The sequence below is a fragment of the Periophthalmus magnuspinnatus genome, chromosome 7 (genome assembly GCF_009829125.3).
Source record: "Periophthalmus magnuspinnatus isolate fPerMag1 chromosome 7, fPerMag1.2.pri, whole genome shotgun sequence".
Taxonomy (NCBI): domain Eukaryota; kingdom Metazoa; phylum Chordata; class Actinopteri; order Gobiiformes; family Gobiidae; genus Periophthalmus; species Periophthalmus magnuspinnatus.
This window is the reverse complement of record NC_047132.1, coordinates 11,872,821-11,894,682: the sequence shown is the minus strand read 5'-3', so window position 1 is coordinate 11,894,682 and position 21,862 is coordinate 11,872,821. Positions and strand designations below refer to the sequence as shown.

Here is a 21,862-nt window from a genome sequence, read left to right as displayed (position 1 = left end):
CTAAGTAAAGTACAACTATACTTAACCAGGATGACCCAGCACTAGACCAGAACTAAAACAGGACGACTGGTGAGTCCTGGTAAGACAATGGAGAGGTGGAGGGGCATTTTTGTGGTAACTAAACCCAACTCAAGTTACATTTAGGCTTTTCATTTACTCATCTGTTGTATGGTACATGCATTATTCATATTATAACCTATATTGCTTTGGTTAGAGCAACATTTGAAACCATTTAAACCATAATCTTTCAAAGGGACGGTAACAGGCGGAGGGCACTGTACATTTGAGTGACATTTTGGCTCTGAAATGTTTTTTAAGTCATTATTAGTATAAAAGACCACAGACTGTAGGAGCAGAGACACAAGGCAACAGCTGGGACTTACATTAAAGTCTACAGTGCAAGAGATGCTCTGTTAGTACTGTTATTAAGACATCATAATGAAACAGAGCAGGAACCACTGTGTACGCAACACTTTCAATAGAAATACATGTTCTTTTTAGGGCTGCAGGATTAACTGAAATCAAATCGAAATCGCAACTTGAGTGGACACAGTGAGCGACGGCTGCAGCTGTAGAAGTTCCACCGTTTACTTCACAAGCAACGAAATCTAGAGCTGTACAAACGTGTTCTGAAATGTGATTCTTCTGTTAGTTTTAGGGAGGCACCGATATATGTTTTTCAGTTTTTCGATACTGATTTTGATACTATAGCTGAGCAGAGCAGAGACTGAAAACTGCATTTATTTCTGTAAAACAAGTATAGGAAGAATTCAAATCTGTCAACTGGACAAAAAGTTTAGCTGCTCATCCAAGCCGTGTCTTTGCTCTAAAATTTTTGTCCATTTTTGATATTTGGAAGCTGATATCCCAACCAGCAAATGTTCCCAGTATCAGTACCAGTATCGGCTCGGTGCATCCCTAATGTTCAGTCAGTTCAGATTTCAGAGTTTTTGTCAATTCTTCTGGATGTGTTTAAAATGTGAACTTAGAACAGTATCTTATTATTAACATGAATCGCAAATGTAATCACAATCAGAGTTAGACATTTTCCAAATCATGCAGCCCTGGTTCTTTTAAAAGCACATTCAAAGTGGAATTTTGTATTTTTATTCAAACTTTAAGGATGTATTAATTTAACAAATCTCACAATATTATCATGGCTTTTTTTTTTATAACAGAAAAAGGTAAAAGCTCAAACTAGTCCATGTGTCTTATACTTGTTCTGACGCAGCTAAAGCTCATTCTAAAGATATTCAGGAAAGGTTCATTTCTGTCTTGTCAATGGGACTTTTAAGCATCAATATCTGCTCAAATGAGGATCTAGTTTCGATTTACTTTAGTATTGATTAGTATCTGATTTTCAATACTTTTGGCAACCCCATATGTAAGTGTTTTGATTTGGGATTTTTACACTGGTCAAGACTGTTTTCCCTTGTATGACCATACCTCAAAACCTTTGTTGGTGTGAAACTGTAATACAAAACAAAACAGCAGAGGGCGCTCGAACTGCATCTGCTGGCACAATGAAAAGAGGTAAAAAGTCACAGTTCAAAACAATGGCAGATATTAATATGAGATTTGAATGTTGTTACATCCTTATAGTTTAGGAGTAGTTTTGGGAAGACATTTTTTTGCAATTCTTAACTTTGGCTTTTGATCTACAGTAAAAAGGTTTGGTCCCTCTCTCCTTTTAGTCTTAAAACTAAAATATTAAACTACCCCAAAACTTGATAAAAATTCCCATGTTTTTAGATTTTTGTTGTGTTTGTTGTGAAAAGTACACAGGGAAGATTTGTGTCCAAGGCATCTGGACCAGTCCTGGGCACTTGGAGAGATGATTCAGGGACAGTGGGACATTTCAGCGCTGATTTAAAAAGCATTCCTGGGTCAGTCGTTTACATGGAGTTTAATAGCATCACATTTTTGCAGCATAAAAAAAAACAAAAAACTTAGAGATTTTTGTTCTAGATTTTTCTAAATTCATCTGGACTACTCAAGGCTAAGTGTCAACAATAGTGAGATTATGATACAAGGCTACAGAGACTGGACCAGAGACCGGCCCAGAGACCAGAGACTGGACCAGAATCTAGACCAAAGACCAGGCCAGAGACTGGACCAGAATCTAGACTAGAGACCAGACCACAGACCGGACCTGAAACTGGACCAGAGACTGGACCAGAATCTAGATCAGAGACCAGACCAGAGACCAGACCTGAAACTGGACCAGAGACCAGAATCCAGACCAAAAGTACAAAACCAAACAGAGCAACAAAGATTTAAAAAGTTACAATTTCATAATCGTACAAAATAATAATAAAAAATAAAAAATGACAATCTTAAGGTTGTATTTACATTCAGAGAAAAGTACAGCTGATTCTCTTCTATCCCTTTACTGTTACATATTTACTCTGTCCTCTCTCTCTCCTCCCTCTTTCTTTCCTCCTTCTCTTTTTTCCCTCCCTCTTTTCTCTCTCTTTCCGAGGGTCCATTTTGGAGTTTGCTACACAGGACCTCTCCAGACTCCACTGTTTACAATATAAAACATATCGTTCATTATAGATGCATAGGATTCAAGTAGCATTGTTTTGGACCCATCTCAGTCTACTTTGTTTTTTACAGGGATAATGGTAAAGCAATGGGTCATTAGCCTGGCCAACCAAACTACCTTTTCTTCTAAACAAATAAGTCTGGTGACTCTATCGTTGAAAGCTGTGTAAGTAAAATACATAAAATCAAACTCTTAAACAGGACCATGAAAGCTCGGATTAATCACAGACTCCTGAAAATGTGCTCTTTAAATCACTTTTGTATTTTTTTTTTTTTAGAGTTTAAATACTTCTTGACCGTGTTTGCTAATGTGTGCATTGTTTCACCATGTTAACTGCTGAACGTTCCGCCATAGACACACATGCCGGAGATCCCCTGCATGATGGAAGTTTACTGTATTTGAATGAGTTAAACAGCTGTGATTGGTTGGGTAGAAACTCAATTGAAAGAAAGAGCTTGGAGTGAGATACCAGACCCCATTGTCTAATTACAGTTTGAAAAGCCCTTAGAGCGGCTGGCCAGGCTAACTAAGGGTTTAGGTGATAGAGAGAAGTGTTGGGAGAGAGGGAGGAGCAGAGGACACACTGGACTCTTAAGGCTTTGGGTCACACGCACACACACACACACACACACACACACACATCACACACACAATAATCATACACTAAGCTCCCATATTATGATTTAAACAGGACTTGCACGCTTTTGCATCAGTATATAAGTTTGCATACTAGTTTACACTTGGGCTGGATGTCTGTCACCCTCTAGAGGCGACAGTGTGGAGTGCGTTTAGAAATGGTATTTACTTGAGTGACCTTTTAATAAATTTGTACTTCTCAGAGTAGTTTTCAGATACATGTACCATACTTTTACTCCTACTTGAGGATTTTATACAGTGTAACAGTACTCTTACTTGCGTAAAGTTGCGGTTCCTCTTCCCACTGTGAGTAAGTCTAAAGTGACTTGAGCTTTAAGTATGAAATGATTTGAACTTTTGTGTTTTTTGCAGCTAATTCAGATATGATTTAGTTTGGCTCATTTTTGTGTCTATCATTTGAAAACGCCAGATTTTTATCCTTAAAATTCACTTCAAATTATAAATCAGATGTTACACCCCGACAGTTACCCTTTAAGTTACTCCTACTTGAGTAATTTTTTGGACCACTACTTTGTACTTCTAATATATAATTTTAAAGTAACAGTACACTTTCTTCAGCACAATTCTTGGGTACTTTACCCACGTTTGCCAATGCATATCTGAGATTATATATTCTACTGGGTTAAAAAATGGTCATTCAAAAAACAATGCAATGTAGAGTAAATATTAATAATTGGATTGATCATAATATGGGAGCTTTGAACTCAAATGCTAAAATTTTGCTTCTTAGGTGTAGGCCTGTCCTGAACAAGTCGAAAAAGATCAAAATCATTCCCGGTTACATGCACAAAACCGAACCAAACTGTGCTCCAACAAAGATACAAAGTAGTGACTTCAAAATGGCCGACAGAAACAACAGAACCAGTTAATATCGAAGTAAAAATATGCAAGAGTCTGTACATGGAGGATTAGTGTGAGAATAATAGAAGTACGTCCCTTTAATAGAGCACGTCCCTTTAAGATCGCTCGTAACATGCCACTTCTGTTTTCTGTCCTAAACATTTATTTCATTAAGAGATAGATTGATAGATTTGTTTAAAAGCTGTTTTACGTGTAAACTGCATTAACCTGTGGAATGTACAGAGACGACAGTGAAGAGGCCTGCTTATGTTAAAATGACTTGGATTCAAAAATGTAAGGTTTATTTGAACAAATTTGACAATTCTCTATTAATTTATGCATTAGGCCTGGTGATTTTGACACATTTTTAATACATTTTTTTAGTTCCATCGATGACAAAATTGTGCATGAATTAGCAGAGGTGGGCAGTACTCAGTTACATTTACTTGCGTAACTTTTTAAAGAAATTGTACCATTTAGAGTACATTTCTAGCAGTTTACTTTACCTCCTTCTTGAGTAATATGTTTATTGAAGTAACAGTGCTCTTACTCGAGTAAAAGTTGTGGTTCCTCTTCCCCCTGTGAGTCAGTCTAAAGTCAAGTCACAGCTTTATATTTTTTTAGTATGAAATTATTTTAATATTTTAGTTAGTTTCTTGTACCTAATTTAGATATTTTTTGACATTTTTGTGTCTGTTTGAAAATACCACATTTTGAGCAGTGTTTCATATTTTGTCCTTCAAATTACCTTCACTTCAAATTATAAATCAGATGTTACGTCTGGTCAGTTACTCTTTAAGTTACTTGATTAGTAATTTTCCCAAAATACTTTTTTACCTCAGTAATTTCCTGGACCACTAATTTGTATTTAAATAATATTATTTTGAAGTAGCGTTACTCTTACTCTTACAGTTTTTAGCTACTCTATAACCTCTGATCATGATCCATGCTTTGTCATATCTCCAGCCCTAATTTTGGCTCAAATCAAGATCACAGCTGATTCCAAGTCATTTTCACACATGCAGACGTCTGTTTACAGTGTGTGTGGGAGTGTTTAGGCAGTGCACAGAGCGTGGGAGTTTAACTGGGCCGGTTGGGCACAGGGGGAAGGGGCGGAGGTGGACCGGTTGTCATGGGGGAGGCGGGGCTCGAGCTCTCGTTGCCGTGCGGCACCGGGCCTCTGCCGCTGTATTGGCCGATGAAGGATCCGTCCTCATTGAACTGGATGTCAACACTGTCTCCGTACTCAGCCAGAGAGTCGTCACTCCCCAGTTTACTGCCGCACAGGGATGGCTGGCTGTCGGTGCGCTTCTCATCGCCATCACTGAGGAGAGGGAAAACAACTTTGTGAGAAGCAGTTAAAGCAGCTGAAGCAGACCTCATGCCACAACAACATTTCAGAGCCTTTAAGCGTGGTATAGTTATTTCACTTCTCATTTGCCCTCTCAAAGTTATATTCAGTGTGATTCATGTTTAAGTAATCTTTATTCTCCTGTATTCAAGATGCCATTTTGCCGATCTACCCCCGTTTTCACCTCCACCGGGACATGCCCACTGTGACATACACACTTCCTTCTCCAGTTTTATTTTCTTAATCAATGATTCACGTAGGATTTGGCAGCGTTGTGTTGTCATTTTGGTACAATTGAAAAAAGTCTGCTGCTCGCTAGTGTGATGTGCAGCTGTCCATAGGGGGCACCAACTGCATGCAATGCTTTGTTGTGATGATGTTTACGGCGACGTCAGCTCCCATTGGACACTGCAGTTTTCTAGCGTAGAAGTCGGCAAGGTTGTTTCTTTTATTAAATTGTTTTAGATGAATATTGTGATTTAAAATGTGCAAATAATAACATAATGATCCATGGGTGTCAGATTATAACACAAGCACAGTATGTGTTATTTAAATACGTGTATCACGAAATTTTAAAGGCCCTGTACTCCATTTTTTCCCCTGTATCTGAGCAAAATGTGTCTTGCCCCAGTACAGATTTGTTGACTAAGCAGCTCTTGTGGTCAAAATAAGTCAGCTCTGTACTCTAATTATGAAGAGTTTTAGAGTGTCCAAGTAACAGAAAATTTTTGGTTAGGTTTGATTGCAAAACTCCACTCTGATCTATAAAAGTTGTGCAAAGTGCTTATAAACTCATTGTGGTGAATAATTAGGATGTTCAGAATTGCATAAGGTAAGTGAGGAATAACTTTGGACCACTGCAAACGGTTTAAAATGGACTAGTTCGTTTTTTAAAACAGTAAAAATCAGGTGCAGCACTTTTAAAGGTGGAGGTGGAGCTATATTTTAAGAAGTGATAATATTGCAAGTGAAATGTGCAAGATTAGAATATTCATCAAAAAGAAAATTGTCATCTTCACAAAACAACCCGGGATAAATCAGGACTAAACTAGGGCTAAGCCAGATATAAACCAGACCAAAACCAGGACTAAATCAGGATTAAATTAGAGTTAAACCAGGTATAAAACCAGGGCCAAACCAGGACTAAAACAGGACTAAAACAGGACTAAAACAGGACTAAACCAGGACCAAACCATGTATAAAACCAGGACTAAACCAGGCAACACAATGCACGGTCTGATCTCACCTCTCCAGTGATCTATAGGACAGCATGGAAAGGAAGAAAAGCAAGTGCAATAAGACATTTAACATAAAGGTTTATATTAAGCAGAGAGAAAGAACAGCACAGAGAAACAGGGTGGATCAAATTGAGACATTCATTGAAACACATTATGCAGATGAAGTGGATAAAAGCTGTGGACCAGGATCCAGTAGATACAAACGTCCATAGAAATGTACATTGGCCCTGAGTGCTTCCAGGCAGCACAACCCAACATGAACTCTTAATGTTTTTAATCAATATGGTCTGATTCATTTCCCTTTATATTGACTTGTGCAGTGAAGCTTTCAAAGCGATATTAGCACAGAAAAGCATCATGGTCATTATGTTTTTCTGCAACTCTACAATAATGAGTTAAATGTGCTTAAAGGTCATATATTATACAAACTTGGCTCTTGTGAACTTTAAGTCATGTTCTAATGCTGTTACCTCCTTAAAAACATGCCTGGAGTTGTGTTTTGTTTCATTCACACATGTCTGAGTGACCCTTTATTATTAGTCTGTCTACATCTCCAAAGTTAAAAATGCTCTGTTCCACCTTGTGATGTCATGAAGTGGTAGTAACTATTAAATAAAAATATGTTTAATGTATCAAAGTAATTTGAACTCCTGCAGATATTCCTTCAGTGGAATTTTATATAACGTATTTGCATCAGGATTAAAATGCACTGACCTGTATTCTCCAAATGTCTCGTCTTTCATCGGTCGAGCTTCTGAGTCCACTTCTTTGTCTTCTTTATCTTTAACTGCGACACAAAATATGAAAAAATAGATAAATAAAACAATAATACGATTTATTTTAACCTATCTTTAGACAACAAAACACTACGTATGTGTGATTTGAGTGTGGTCTAGTTTTGAGCAAGATTTGAGCTTGGGTGTTGTGTTTTGAAAATTATGACTGAAATCAATTTTTAATAAATAAAATCAAATAAAAAATTATGTTGTGATGACAAAAAGAATTGTGTTTAATTATTTCACATATCGACGAGCCCTCGTTAAAATACAGACATCAGGACAATTAGTCATTCTTTACTTCTGATTTAGTTTCTAATCGCTAAATACACGACCAGTCAAAAGTCTGGACACATCATCTTATTCAGCGTTTTTTCAGTATGTTTACTACTTTATATTCATAGAAAATAAATCAAATACATGATGCCAAATATATGGAATTATGTAGTAGAGAAAAGCTAAATAGAGCTAAATATTTTAATATTTTCTATTCAAATCCTCAGATTCTCTTCCCTTTGCTTTGTCCCTTTGCTCTGTGGACAGCGCTGCAAACCCTTGTCCTTCTCTCAATGAGCTTCTTGATGAAGTGTCCTGAAATGGTTCTCACTTTACAGCTGTGTCAGGGTCAAGAAATGACAAAAGTGCAAACCAGTGTTCAAAGCAAAGAAAGCTGTTGCTGTGTGCCCAACCTTTTGACTGGTAGTGTATTTCAAGAGCAAAAACTAAATTAAAACATTCATTCAAAATTCCAACACTACCACCATCCACAGCTGTATTCTAAACTGTGTGAGGTGCGTTACCTGCATATTTTCCTCCTTTGCGCCGCTTGATGAGGCAGAGGATGAGAAGTATCAACACCAGCAGCACGATGGCACTGATGAGTCCGATGAACCAACCCTGAGTTGCAAAATTTCCAGGCATCTCCGACAGCTCTGCAACAAATAAAGCACTGTTACACACCACCACCAGGATTTTTCAATTTAAGGGAGGGTAGCATGAAATGGGTTGGTGAAGGTCAGAGGGGCTGATGACACAGATCTAGTCTGCCCCAGGATGGCTGTGGCTACAACAGTATCTTGTGAAATCAATAAATAATGTAGAAAATTGTAAAGCGACTGAAAAAGTGCTAATTAAATCTATCAAACTTAAACATGCCTGAATAAATTTAAAATATCCTCCAGTTTGGAGTTAGGTGTAAATGTTAGATTGATTTTGAGTACTAGTACTTAATACATACCTGGTCCTTTGGTCTGCACAATCTGCTCCCACTGTGTGTTGTTGTGGTGCAGGATGACCAGGTGATACGTGGTTCCCGGTTCGAGCCCCATCAGGGTGTAGAAGCCCTGGGTGGAGTTTACCAGCTCAGACTCCTGCCAGGTCTCTTCAGCTAAAAATAAACAAACAACATCATGAACCTCATTGAGAGAAAGTCAAGGGTTTGCAGTAGACTTGTCAAAAGTATCAAAAATCAGGTACTATTTAATACTGAAACCAACTAGACACTCATTTGAGCAGGTATCCATACTGCAAAAATCACATAAACAGGATAAAATTGGACCGTTCCTGAACAGTTCAATCTTGAGTTTATCAGAACCACTGTAAGATTGCATGGTATAATAAACAAATACTATTATTTAGAAATACAAATTACATTATTGCAAAATTGCTTTTAAAATTATCATTTGGGTCAAAATCAAAATCGGTATTGAGTCTATTCTTTAGTGTTGAAATCCAGTTTGAAATTTTAATATTGTGGCAACACTAGTTTGCAGCGCTGTCGACAAAGCCAAAGGGGAGTAATTTGAATATAAAACTTTTTCTTTTCTTTGCTACATAATTCCATATATCTTGCTTCATATATTTGATGTCTTCTATAATAACTAAAAGGTAAAAAGTAGTAAGAAAAAAACACTGAATGAGAGGGTATGTTCAAACTTTTGTCTGGTTGTGTATAAACAGGATATCACCAAATATTGACTGTGAGTACAGAATTTATAAATAAAACATGTTAAAAACTTCTGTCTAATTCAAAAGGACAACAATCTTTTTGGATATTTTTGGGTGCAAAACATACAATTACCATACACTAACCAAAACACTGCCAAGTTTAGAGTTATTGACAAAATAAAACACATTTCTGTCTATCATATCTCATTAAGTATTTCAGTGACAAAGGAGAATAAATGCTAATAGAATTACATTAAAAAAATCCGTAAAAATTTGTGAAAAATGTTTACACAGTGACTTTTTAAAATTGGACACGATATTTTCTATTTTATGTTATGAAAGTTTAAGCTTCCAGGACTCTAACTTGTCTCTCCTGTTGATAATATCACAAAATGTAAAATACTACATGAATAAGAAGATTTTCAGAGAGTTCTTACCACTCTTTCTCAGGTACTTGATGTGGAAGCCGTAGTTTCGGTCTCTGGGACCCGGGACCCAGCTCAGGTTCAGATAAGTGTCTCCAAAAAACATTGTGACGTTTGTCGGAGGAGCTGAAAATAGAGCACAAAAGGTAATCCTCTGATCTGCACTACACTGGCAATACATGTACAATCCAGATAAAGGCAAGGCAAGTTCATTTGTATAGCACAATTCGTACACAAAGTAATTGAAAGTGGTTTACAGAATAAGAAAGACATTAAAATCACACAAATCAAAACATAAATAAACACAAATAATCATCACAAAATTAACATTCAAATAGAAGAGTGCAGAATAAAAACCTTATATCATATACACAGGTAAATAGAACTGTTTTTAGCCTGGATTTAAACATTGTCAAAGTAGAGGCCTGTCTCACATCTTCAGGAACACTGTTCCAGGTATTAGCTGCATAAAACTGAAACGCTGATTCTCCATGTTTAGTCCTGACTCTGGGCACTAGCAGGAGGCCGGTCCCTGAAGTCCTCAGAGTGTGAGATGGTTCATATGGCACTAACATGTCGGAGATGTACTTTGGTGCTGGGCCATGGAGAGAGTTGTTCACAAGCAGAGCTGCTTTAAAGTCTATTCTCTGAGCCACAGGAGCCAGTGCAGAGACCTGAGCGCAGGACTTATGTGCTCGCACTTCCTGGCTCTAGTCAGGACCCGAGCAGCAGCGTCCTGGATGTTCTGCAGTTGTCTTAACGCTCGTTTGGAGAGACCAGTGAGCAGGACGTTACAGGAGTCTAACCTACTGGAGACAAATGCGTGGATAAGTCTCTCTAAGTCTGTTTTTGACAGTATACTTTTGATTTTTTAGATGGTAAAAAGCTGCAGATGTTATTGATTTGATGTGACTGTTTAAGTTCAAATCTGAGTCCATTATTACCCCTAGATTTCTATCCTGATTTGAAGGTTTTAGAGAGAGAGACTGGAGGTGACTGCTGACACTTTCTCTATGTTTCTGTGGGCCAAAGATGATGACTTTACTCTTGTCTGAGTTTAGCAGAAGAAAGTTGTTTTGCATCCACACACTGATCTGTTGGATGCAGTGGCAGAGTGAATCCACTGGTCCATATTCACCTGCTGCAGTGAGACATAGATCTGAGTGTCATCTGCAGAGTTGCGGTAGGACACATTATTGCTGCGTATTAACTGTCCTAACAGCAGCATGTAGAGATTGAACAACAGGGGCCCCAGGATTGACCCCTGGGGCACCCCACAGGTCAGGGACATTTTATCTAAGACACATTTTCCAATTTCAACAAAGTACTCCCTGTTTTCTAAATAGCAATTGAACCAGTTTAGTGCAGTACCAGAGATGCCCTCCCAGTCCTCTAGTCTCTGTAAGAGGATCCCATGATCCACAGTGTCAAAGGCAGCACTCAGATCTAACAGGATCAAGACTGAGACTTTGCCTGCATCAGCGTTCAAGCAGATGTCATTTGTCACCTTGATAAGAGCAGTCTCAGTGCTGTGGTGGAGTCTAAAACCTGACTGGAAAACATCAAAGGAGTTGTTAATTTGGAGAAACTTAATAAGCTGATGGTAAGCAACTTTTTCGAGGACTTTGCCTAAAAATGGCAGATTTGAGATCGGTCGATAATTGTTCACTATTGTGGCATCAAGACTGCTCTTCTTTAGGAGAGGTTTGATAACTGCAGTTTTCAAAGCTCTTGGGAATGAGCTAGATCAGGAATCAGTTCCAGGGAATTGTGCAAGTTCCAAGATTATTTCAACCTGGAACGACTCAAACAGACAGACTTCGGCACTCAGACCCAGTCTTGGCAGAAGACATTGAAATGAAGGGTGGTGCTAGGGAGGTGGTGCTGAGTAGGTGCTGGGGAGGTTTAAATAGGGAAGACTGGATGCTGGTTGGAGGATGTGCAGCGAGTAGTGGGAGGACGTGATGGAGGCTGATGAGCAGGTAAACTCAGGAAGCGGTGAATAAATGGGAGCGGAGTTCCAGGCTGAATTTACGCTAGCTCCATTTGCAGGCTTTTGTTGGCCCAAAACCTCTCAATGTTTGAAAATGTATTCATACAGTGCTATTCTATATTACTAAATAAACCAGTTAAAGAAGGGCTGCAACTAACTGTGGTTTTAGCAGTCAACTAGACAAACAATTAATTCTATTGCACATTCAGAGTTTAACAGGCTGAAGGCTTCTAGTTAGAGCATATGCACAAAAAAAGGTGTATTTTCGATGAAAATGAGAAATATTTGTTCTATTTCGTCATTTTGATTGAATAATGCTGCTGCCCTTGTGATCTGTAAAGGTCACACAATGATTATGATTATCACAATACGATTAAGGTTATTTCATTAGTTGACCAGACATGATCATTCAGATTAACAGTTGCAGCTCGAAGTTACAGTAACATATAAAGATCTGTTTTCAGTATCTCTGCTCTGATCTGGGTTGGTATCTGCATGTACTAAGTCAGAGGAATCAGACTTGTAAACACTGAATTGTATTTTTTCTGAAAAGCATTGCAATCAGATTTGTAATTTATGTTTTAATAGTATGATTCTGGTCAAAGTTCATATTTAGGACCTGACGAAAATACTGAAATCTGAACTGACAAGCTAACACAAGAATCACATTCAGAACATCTGAACTACAGGGTTAGCAGCGTTTATGCAGAATATGTGGAGGAAATGACCGTACTTTGAAAATTGCAGCTTGTGTCCATTCAAATTGTGATTAATCTTGCAACTCTAGTTGGTGCATCTCTAAAGTAAACACTGATTAGAGAACATGGCCTCGCTCACCTCCATCCAGCAGTGTGGCGGCCCGGAGTCCTGTGGCCGGTCCTTCCCCTGCAGCTGTGCGGGCCCTCACATTAAACAGGTAATAAGAGCTGGAGTTTAGAGACTGCAGCTCGATGTGGGTGGTGCTGGGGTCGTCAATGAACGCATACTCCATGTTACCTACTCCCTCTGCAACATAAACAACACAAACAAACAATACAAATAAGCAATATATTTACTCTGTAGGTAACATGTCCCTGTCAAATCAATACACACAAATACACATAGTTACAGGTGGAGGATATACTGAGAAACGGATAATGTTACAATTGTTGTTATGGAGATTTGCAAAATTAGAATATTGAGTATAACATCTATAATTAAACTATTAAAAATGACAACTAAAAGACCCAATTAAAAGGCAAGTCCTCCACCAGAAAAGTAAAAATTAGTAAACTACTACTACTACTACTACTACTACTACTACTACTACTACTAATAATAATAATAATAATAATGCATTGGATTTATATAGAGCCTTTCAAGACACCCAAAGCATTGCATTATTCATTCACTCTACACTCAACGGTGGTAAGCTACCACTAAGCCACATCTGCCCTGGGACAAACAGAGAGATGCAACGCCGCCAATCCGCGCAATCGGTTCCTCCCATCACCAACAACACTCATTCACCACATTCATACTAGGCAATGCATGACAGTTGTGTCACAGGCGCCCCACTAAAAACAAGCTGAATATTCTGAATTTTCACTTCCACAAGTTTCAGTCTGTGAACACAACTAAGATAGTTTGTACATTTTCTGTTTAAAATACACAGAAAAAGTTTATTTATTGGAGTTCATTTCTAAACCATAAGCAGAACAACTGGTTTGGACAGAATTCATATTTTCACTAGTGGTGAACATGTAGCTGTGTGTTTGGCCTGAATAAGCACATTTAAACCTGTGTGTTCTTACCCTGTTGGTACTGCACGATGTATCCCAGCAGGATGCCGTTGGTCTCCACAGGAGGAGTCCAAGTCAGTATGAGGGTGGTGTCTGTGGGGCTTTCAGACGAGAGAGACGCAGGAGGCCCAGGGGCTGGAGGCAAAACAATGATCAGTGTGTAAGAGACATATTCTGCTTTTGTCTAATCATGACTTTTAATAATTATTTTACATTTTTATATATTATAAACCACAATGTTGTTTTTAAAATGGCTTAAAGAGGCTAAATTAACTTCCCTCATCAAAAACATGCCTGAAGAGGTTTACTGATTCCTTCTTGTGGTCTCTCCTTCCTTAAGCTTAGGTGTACAAGACCACAGGTTTTGTCTAACATCAGCTCACAAACCCTATTCATGACAAAATGGCTATGAGACACTGCCGAATCCTCTGTGTATCGCTGATTAAGGAAAAAAATTCAGTACAGAGCAGTGGGTGTGTATGTAGGGTTGGTGAAAACAAAATTTTATGTAGAAATGATGACTTGACTGAAGGAGAGTAAAGATTACTCAAATATGTAAGAATCACTCCAAAAGAGAATGGAAAATGATTATGATATGGTTAAAGCTTGTAAAGAAGACATAGAGTGTGTGTCTGCTCTGTAGTTATAGTCTATGACACCCGTAGATCATTATGTTATAATTTGGACATTTTAAATCATAATATTCATCTAAACTGACTTAATAAAAGAAACAAGCCCAGTGAGTTCCATGTTAGAAAACTGCGTGTCCAATGGGAGCTGACGTCGCCGTAAACATCATCACAACAAAGCGGCGCATGCTGTCGGCGCCCCCTATGGACAGCTGCACATCTCATCACTAGCAAACTGCAGATTTTTTTTTTCATTTGTATCAAAATGACTACACAACGCTGCCGAATCCTACGAGTATCACCAATTAAGGAAATAAAATCGGAGAAGAAAGTGCACACATCACAGTGGGAGTGTACAGGTGGAGGTGAAAATGGGGATTGATCGGCAAAATAGAGTCTTGAAAATAAGTGATTAAAGATAACTCAAACATGACACGACAATTACAATTACAATACTGATTTATTGTTCAATATATGAAAGCTCAATATTTATCCTGAGTTCTTTTTCTTTGCAAAGGTTTGGAGATTTGGGGTGTTTTTGTTGTAATACGACAGGATTTGAGTTCACACGTGACAAAATGCAGGTGAATTCAGACTGCATGTGTGAGTGGAGCCTTGTTTAACCCTTTGTGCTCACCTCCCTCGAGTGTCTCAAAGCGGTGCATGGGGGAAGGCGGACCCTGGCCTTTGCTGTTGAAGGCTGTCATTGACAGGTCATATACAGAGTACAGCTTCAGTCCCGAGACCTCATGTGACGTCTTACTCCCTCGCACCTCCACCACTCTCTCACTCTGCTCCTCCTCCTCCTCCTGATACTCCGAGTCCTTCGCAAACTGCAGTTCCCCAAGTGACCTGCGGCGGCGCTGTGATTTAGGGCCCAGTCTCCGAATGTAGATCTGAGAAGGGAGCATCAGTTTAAGACCAATTTAGGTAGTTATTAGTTATAATTATACTAATACAAATAAATTATCTTTATTTGGTTAAATGCCTTCCTTCTGTGTAAATTGTGAATGAGTTTAACTGACAATGCGATTGACATGTTAGACGACTCATTTGAATAAAACACAGTTAACATAATTATACTGATGACAGAGGTAGACGGATTCTGTTTTAGTACTCAGAGCTACTTCTTGTATTTTTGTATATTTCTTCTCAACTTTTTTCCACAAACTGACACTTAACTGATGTAAAACTATGTTAAATATTTACTACAGGTACTATTGCACCAAACCAAGTCAGAATTAGAGGAACATGAAATCTAATGACATCCTATGCAGTTTAATGTCTGAGGTTAAGATCTAATTACCTTGTATCCGAGCAGCAGACCGCGCACATTTTGAGCCTCGTTCCATTTCACTATCACTGTGCTGTTCGTCACTGAGGTTGAAACACCACCGGGGGCCTCCAGGGGCACTGTGGAGCAGAGAGTGGGGATATAATATCTAATAATGCAATATAAGCAAACCCCAACAAACCCCTCTGACTCACATGGAGTGTCAAAGCTGCACTATGAAACTTTTATGATGGAGGATCTGTCACCTGCTTGACATCCAATATAATGCTACTATTAAGTCAGCTGTGTTCTGTGTGTACCTAACTATGATGCAGGCTTTTTATCAGAGAATCAGGAAATGCACTGTTAGCATGCAAATTATTGTTAACTTTACTGAGATGAAAAACTCAGCTCTGGCCTCTGAGAGTTGTGAAAAGTGCTTATAAACTCAAAATGTATAATGTAAGTGATTTCTAAAGACAGTAAAAAGAGGCTACAGTGGCTTTAACTACATCTAAACAAGTTCAAACTGCATTATTTAACTTGCTTGTAGACATTGTGTTTGTGTTGATGCTTGAGATGTACCGTCCTCTCCGGAGTATCCAATCTCTTCCTTGGGATTAGGCCCATCTCCGATGGCATTGACGGCCTGGACTTTGATCTCAAAGGGGGTGTAGGTGCCTGTGCCCGTCACCACAAATGGAGGGGAGCTGGTGGAGTTGAAGTACCAGCGCTGGTCTTTTTTTGACGCCTTGCGCCACCAAACTTTGTACATGAAACCGTGTCCGTTATGAAGACGCTTCTCCATCTCCTGTAGAGGACAGGGTTAGGTTAGTCTTTATTGTTCCAGTAGGGAAACCTGTCCTCTGCATTTGATCCATCCATCACTGTCTCTGGGTTAAACGTGTCGGGAGCAGTGGGACCCATCTCCAGATCTTGAGCTAGTCTTGGTCAGGACTAACTTAACTGGAGGATTTGACCTGTTGTGCATGTTTTTGGTTCATGGAGGAAACCAGTATTTATGGGAACTTTACTATTGATACTTTGCAGTGACATCACGCTGGGGGTAATCTGCATGTATGTGTATGGCAGAATGTTCAGCCGTTACCATGATGACAAAATGCAAACATTAGCAAAGACTGTCAAAAAAGTTTTAAAATAGTCTGAAAATACAAGAAAAAAATACAAAATGTGTTTAAACTTCACATTTTCAGGATCCTATGATCAATAGGAGCGTTCATGGTCCTGTTTAAGACTTTGATTTTCAACAAAAAGCTGAGAGTGTCTAACTGAAAAACTGTTGGCTAATGCTAGATAGCTTGTGACCGTAATGTTATTTTAGAGAAACTTTTACAGTACAAAATCAGCTCACCTGTTTATAGTTTCAACTAAGTCAGCTCTTTCTGGCCAGATTGTGTTAAAACAAAGCTCAGAATAAAGTCTAAACTGAGTAACAGAGCTTCAGACAAAGTAGGGCCTTCAGTTAGCTTCAAACCCCCAGGGAATGTTGACATTAGCTGCAAAGTATCAATTGTTCCTGTAGGGAAATTTGTCCTCTGTATTTGACCCATCCTTCAGTGTCTCTGGGTGAGCTGTGGGACCCATGTTGGGCTACCTAAGCTGAAAGATTTGGCCTGTGATGCATGCTTAGGGTTGATGAGGGAAACCAGTATTTATGAGAACATCATTATTTTGAAGAGCCTGCTGTTTAAAGGTCAGAATTGTATGGTAGAATTTTCTGTGCCAAAATGCAGATGTATAAATGTTGTTGCTTTGCCTTGAATATTCCACAGTATGACATTAAACTTATCCATCTCCATGGAGACAAGAAGGCGAAGCCACAAGGCCATGCTACAGGGTTGTGTGGAGAGGCAAGTAAGTTAAATGCCATATTCTGAAACATTCCAGGCAAAGCAATAATATCCCCCCGGAGATCAGCAGGCAGGAGTGCTCCTTTATTGGTCAATATCCCTGTAACTACTGGGCCAATCCACATAAAATGAACGTGGTACTGATATCCGTGTCAGCACAAATGAACTAAGGTAAAAATGTTGACACTGCTATAATCTGGTTCAGTCCTGGTTGAGTCTTTGGTTTAGTCTTTAGTTCAGTCCTTTGTTAGTCTTGGTTTAGTCCTGGTTTAGTCCTGGTTTAGTCTTGTTTTAGTCCTTTGTTAGTCTTGGTTTAATCCTGTTTTAGTCTCACTTACATCCCACGTGATGACCAGAGTTCCTGGTTCTTTGGATTCACTGTGGACTCCAGTCGGGTTACTGCTGGGAACTACAAACAAAACACAAAACATCATCTAATCATCTCAGGGACCAGGAAATCTTGTCCACCCCAAACTTACAGAGGCTCTATTTGTCGCAAGTGAAAAACAAACTTGTGTAATTCAGCAGGGGTAATTAAAATCTGATTTTTTAAATGACTTTTTAAAGAAATTGTACTTTTCAGAGTATTTACTTGAATAAAACCCATTGTGAGTAAGTCTAATGTGACAAAGGCTTTATGTAACAATATAAAATGATTTGAACATTTGTGTTTCTTGCATCTCCTTCAGATATGATTTAGTTTGGCTCATATTTGTGTCTATTCTTTGAAAACAACGTATTTTGTGCATTTTTAAAAGTTTGGTCCAATAACATCAACTTCAAATTATAAATCACATGTTATGCTTTATACTGTTGCTGTTATACTCTTTAAGTTACTCTTACTTGTTACTTTTTACTCTTACTTGAGTAATTTCTTGGACCACTACATTGTATTCTACTTGAGCAATATTACTTTGAGGTAATGCTACTCTAACTTGAGTATACCTCAGGCAGTTAATCATGACACATGCAAACACACTGTCATCAAAGTAAAGCCCAAAACCCGGGTCTTACTTGCAGGCTGTGTGCTGTGTTCCTGGGAGACTTGGCTGGGTTCACTTGGCCCTAACTCGTTCACCGCAGTCACTCTGAACCTGTAGGTGCAGAATGGGTGGAGGAGGAGCTCAACCTCGCGCACATCTCCTGGGACCCTCTTAAGCTCCTCCCACCTCCACCTGGACTTCTCAGTGTGCTGCTCCTCGCGCGCCTCCACGATGAACGCTGCAGACACAAGCACAGGGTGTTTGTGTTTAGCGGGAAAGCTTTACAAATTCATGGTGTAATAAAGAATACATAAATCACAGAAGCTGGAGTGTAACACAAGAAAATACAAGGAAAGTGTCATTTAAAGGTCCATCCAGTAAAAAAAATCTAGTTAAAAGAACTGATCTGATTATGATTTAGACTCAAAGAATTTTAACTTGACATTCCTTTGTTTAAAGCCACAGTATTTAACCAAAAAATAGACCCAAATAATATCATGATTTTTGATAATGGATGTTTGGCTTACATCTCCACAAACATGACTCTTATTTGGCCTGCTTGCTTCCATGGAAATGTTCCTTTGACTATAACTTTCCACAGTTTACCTTCAGATGTATGGTTTTAACTTTGTATTTCCATGGAATCATGTAGGTGACGTTCCACCTCCAGAAAGTTGCATACTATACCTTCAATTGTATTACTATTGTCCTTTTCCCCCTACATGCTTGTGAATTCCAGCATTATTGCATAGAGAGGCCAATGGCACAGATGGGCTAAAATATGTCTGTGTAATCTCTCAGTGGTCCAGGTTTGATCCATAGTAAAAAAAAAAAATTCAAATCTGTCACTGGACTAAAAGGTTGTTGTCTTTAACAGTATAGAGTTGTACCAGTGATGGGGCTGTTGTGGTGGTGGCCTGGAGTCCAGCCCAGGGTGATGCTCATGTGGGCGTCGGCCTCAGACAGAGACAGGTCAGTGGGTGGGTCTGGAGGAGCTGAAGGGAAGAAAGTTTACAGTTTATTACATTAGAACACAAACATTTATAAAACACACTGTAGCTGAAGTTGTTTCAAACCCATTTACACCCCTCTTCAGTATGCCTCAGTGTGGGTATTTTTCACTTTTATTGGAAATTTTGTGTGGTTTACTTAACCCAACTGTTCACAAAGCTGGGTTAAGGTTGGTTAAGTGTCATGCCCAAAAACACAACAACAGAAGGCAGTTAGATAGAGCTTTGATAGAGCTGTTTTGAAATAATTATCCAAACTTATGACCTTAAATGTTGAACAAACTTTATATATATATATATATATATATATATATATATATATATATATATATATATATATATATATATATAAAGCCATAAGATTAATATATTTTTATATATATATATATATATATATATATATATATATATATATATATATATATATATATATATATATATATATATATATATATATATATATATATATATATATATATATATATATATATATATATATATATATATATATAATATCATATTAATCTTATGGTTTAAAGTCCTGACAACGCTAACATCTTTAGGGCTGAATAATATAACTTTTGTTTATTTATGCTGACAAGGAAGATGCTGCTTTTGTTTCATGTGGATAGGTTCAGTAATGACAGATATTAACCATAAATCAGGTCAACACATCTGTAATCTGACAGTTACACAGCAAATTCAACCATAGGATTCTGAACTGTAGGGATTGTAAGACATTGTGATGTTTAAACAGGCCGCACATACCGATGACCCTGATGGCTCCGCTGGCCTCGGTGTGGTCCAGGCTGGTGATGACCTCACAGCTGTATTCTCCACTGTCATTTGTGTCCACACTGCTCACTCTCAGTGTCCCATTCGCAAACATGGTGAACCTAAGACCAGACAAAGCACAAAGCACATTCACAATACAACACATACAATTTATAATCACATATAATATCACATCATTTATTTTATTTATTTTTTGCTTTACTAGATTTTATTGACTTTTTGAAATTATTTTGACTACTTTTGATATATTTCTTTCAAATCTAAATTGTATCGGCATAAATTTGTTTCAGTATTATCGTTTATTGTTATATTTCTCTGTAGCAATATATTGCGCTTCTGCCCTGTAATTTTAAAATGTAATGATCCCTGTGTGTCCTTTAGAAGAGAAATACTGTCCTATTAATACTTTGTAGTGACATCAGGCTGGGGGGGTTCCACATCTATGTTTATGGCAGAATATTCAGCAGTTCAGCAGAGTGCACACATTAGCAAACACAGACAAAAAAGTCTGAAAACTCAAGAAAAAAATATGAAATTTATTTTAACAACACAAATTCACATTGCAGCTCACCTGTAAATATATCTACGTGAGTTCTTTATGTGAGATTGTCAGATTGTGTTAAAACAAAGCTCAGATTAAAGTCTCACTTGAGTAACAGAGCTGAAGGTCTCAGTTAGCTTTACAAACTGGGAAAACATAGTAATGTGTTTAGTTTGTACTTGTCATCTGCAGAGGACTCCTGTATCTTGAGCCCGTTTTTCCTCCAGACGATCTGCCGGTCGTGTTTTAGCCGAGGGTCAGTGAACGACTCACAATGGAGCAGAGCCGTGGAGCCTCTGTCTGCACGGACCTCATCTGGACTGGTCAAAATCACACTCCGCTCTAAAAAGACAGACGGTAATGAAAGAGGTATAAGAAAGAGCTTTGCCAAACTGCAAAAGCATGGATTAAAATGTAGTGTTTTGGTCAGTTTCTTTATTAGCTTTACATAGTTTGGCCTGTCAAATGAAAATGTGTTAAAGCAGTTTCAATTTGAATTTCAAGCAATGCATCTGGGGTATTTTTTTCCTCTTATTTCAAATATATTTTTCTTACTTCACTGGTAGATCATTTTTCTTGTTTTTTTAGTTAAAATTATCAGGAAACCGGTCAGAAATATTTAACAAAAGTACAATTTCCAGTGGGGTTAGGAAAAGGAAAAATAAAATTTCCATTATATTTGTGAGTTCATAGAGATTTTGTCCCACTCCCACTGTAGTGATTGGGCCTGAGATTGGACCAAGGGTAAAATTGATGTATTGAAGATGAATCTGGTTTGAGCAAACATGTTTTACTCCGAATACTCCTGTTTCACCCAACATCATCATACCTTTGTTCTCTTTAAATCTAAATATTATAGTTTGTACAGTTTTCTCCTTCGTACCGTAGACGTCCAGATGTGCGGTGATGCTGATGTTGCTCTCATGCACAGAGCAGACGTACTTTCCACTGTCACTGCGGCTCGTGTTAAACAGCTGAAGAGTCCCATCGGTCAGAAGAGACACGTGAGGGAGAGAGAGGAGTGGGGACGAGTCCTGCAGCTCCCTGAACACAGAAGCACAAATTTATATTAAACAGACAAACTATATGGACTTTAAAGCTACCATCCGTAAGTTTATTCAATTTTTTTGTTATCAATAGATGGCTGAGGTGAAACTTGTTCCCCCCTCACCTGGCCCCTCACCTGGTCTTTGTTCAGACTCAC

The 21,862-nt window shown here is 38.3% G+C and overlaps 1 protein-coding gene across 1 annotated transcript in view; it reads right to left on the bottom strand.

Annotated features, from left to right (window-relative positions):
- Positions 1 to 1,762: 1,762 nt before the first annotated feature.
- LOC117374057 (neural cell adhesion molecule L1.1-like) overlaps positions 1,763 to 21,862 on the bottom strand; it is a 64,966-nt gene continuing 44,866 nt past the window's right edge. Inside the window, exons 13-28 of the mRNA XM_055223230.1 lie at positions 21,542 to 21,702; positions 20,838 to 21,000; positions 20,091 to 20,218; positions 19,203 to 19,307; positions 18,344 to 18,550; positions 17,668 to 17,738; positions 16,044 to 16,269; positions 15,492 to 15,598; positions 14,823 to 15,081; positions 13,569 to 13,691; positions 12,613 to 12,780; positions 9,795 to 9,908; positions 8,648 to 8,797; positions 8,211 to 8,342; positions 7,349 to 7,421; positions 1,763 to 5,369 (exon numbers count right to left, since the gene is read on the bottom strand). Of these exons, the coding sequence (XP_055079205.1) occupies positions 5,126 to 5,369; positions 7,349 to 7,421; positions 8,211 to 8,342; positions 8,648 to 8,797; positions 9,795 to 9,908; positions 12,613 to 12,780; positions 13,569 to 13,691; positions 14,823 to 15,081; positions 15,492 to 15,598; positions 16,044 to 16,269; positions 17,668 to 17,738; positions 18,344 to 18,550; positions 19,203 to 19,307; positions 20,091 to 20,218; positions 20,838 to 21,000; positions 21,542 to 21,702 (2,431 nt within the window). The 3' untranslated portion in view covers positions 1,763 to 5,125. The remainder of the gene's footprint in view (positions 5,370 to 7,348; positions 7,422 to 8,210; positions 8,343 to 8,647; positions 8,798 to 9,794; positions 9,909 to 12,612; positions 12,781 to 13,568; positions 13,692 to 14,822; positions 15,082 to 15,491; positions 15,599 to 16,043; positions 16,270 to 17,667; positions 17,739 to 18,343; positions 18,551 to 19,202; positions 19,308 to 20,090; positions 20,219 to 20,837; positions 21,001 to 21,541; positions 21,703 to 21,862) is intronic.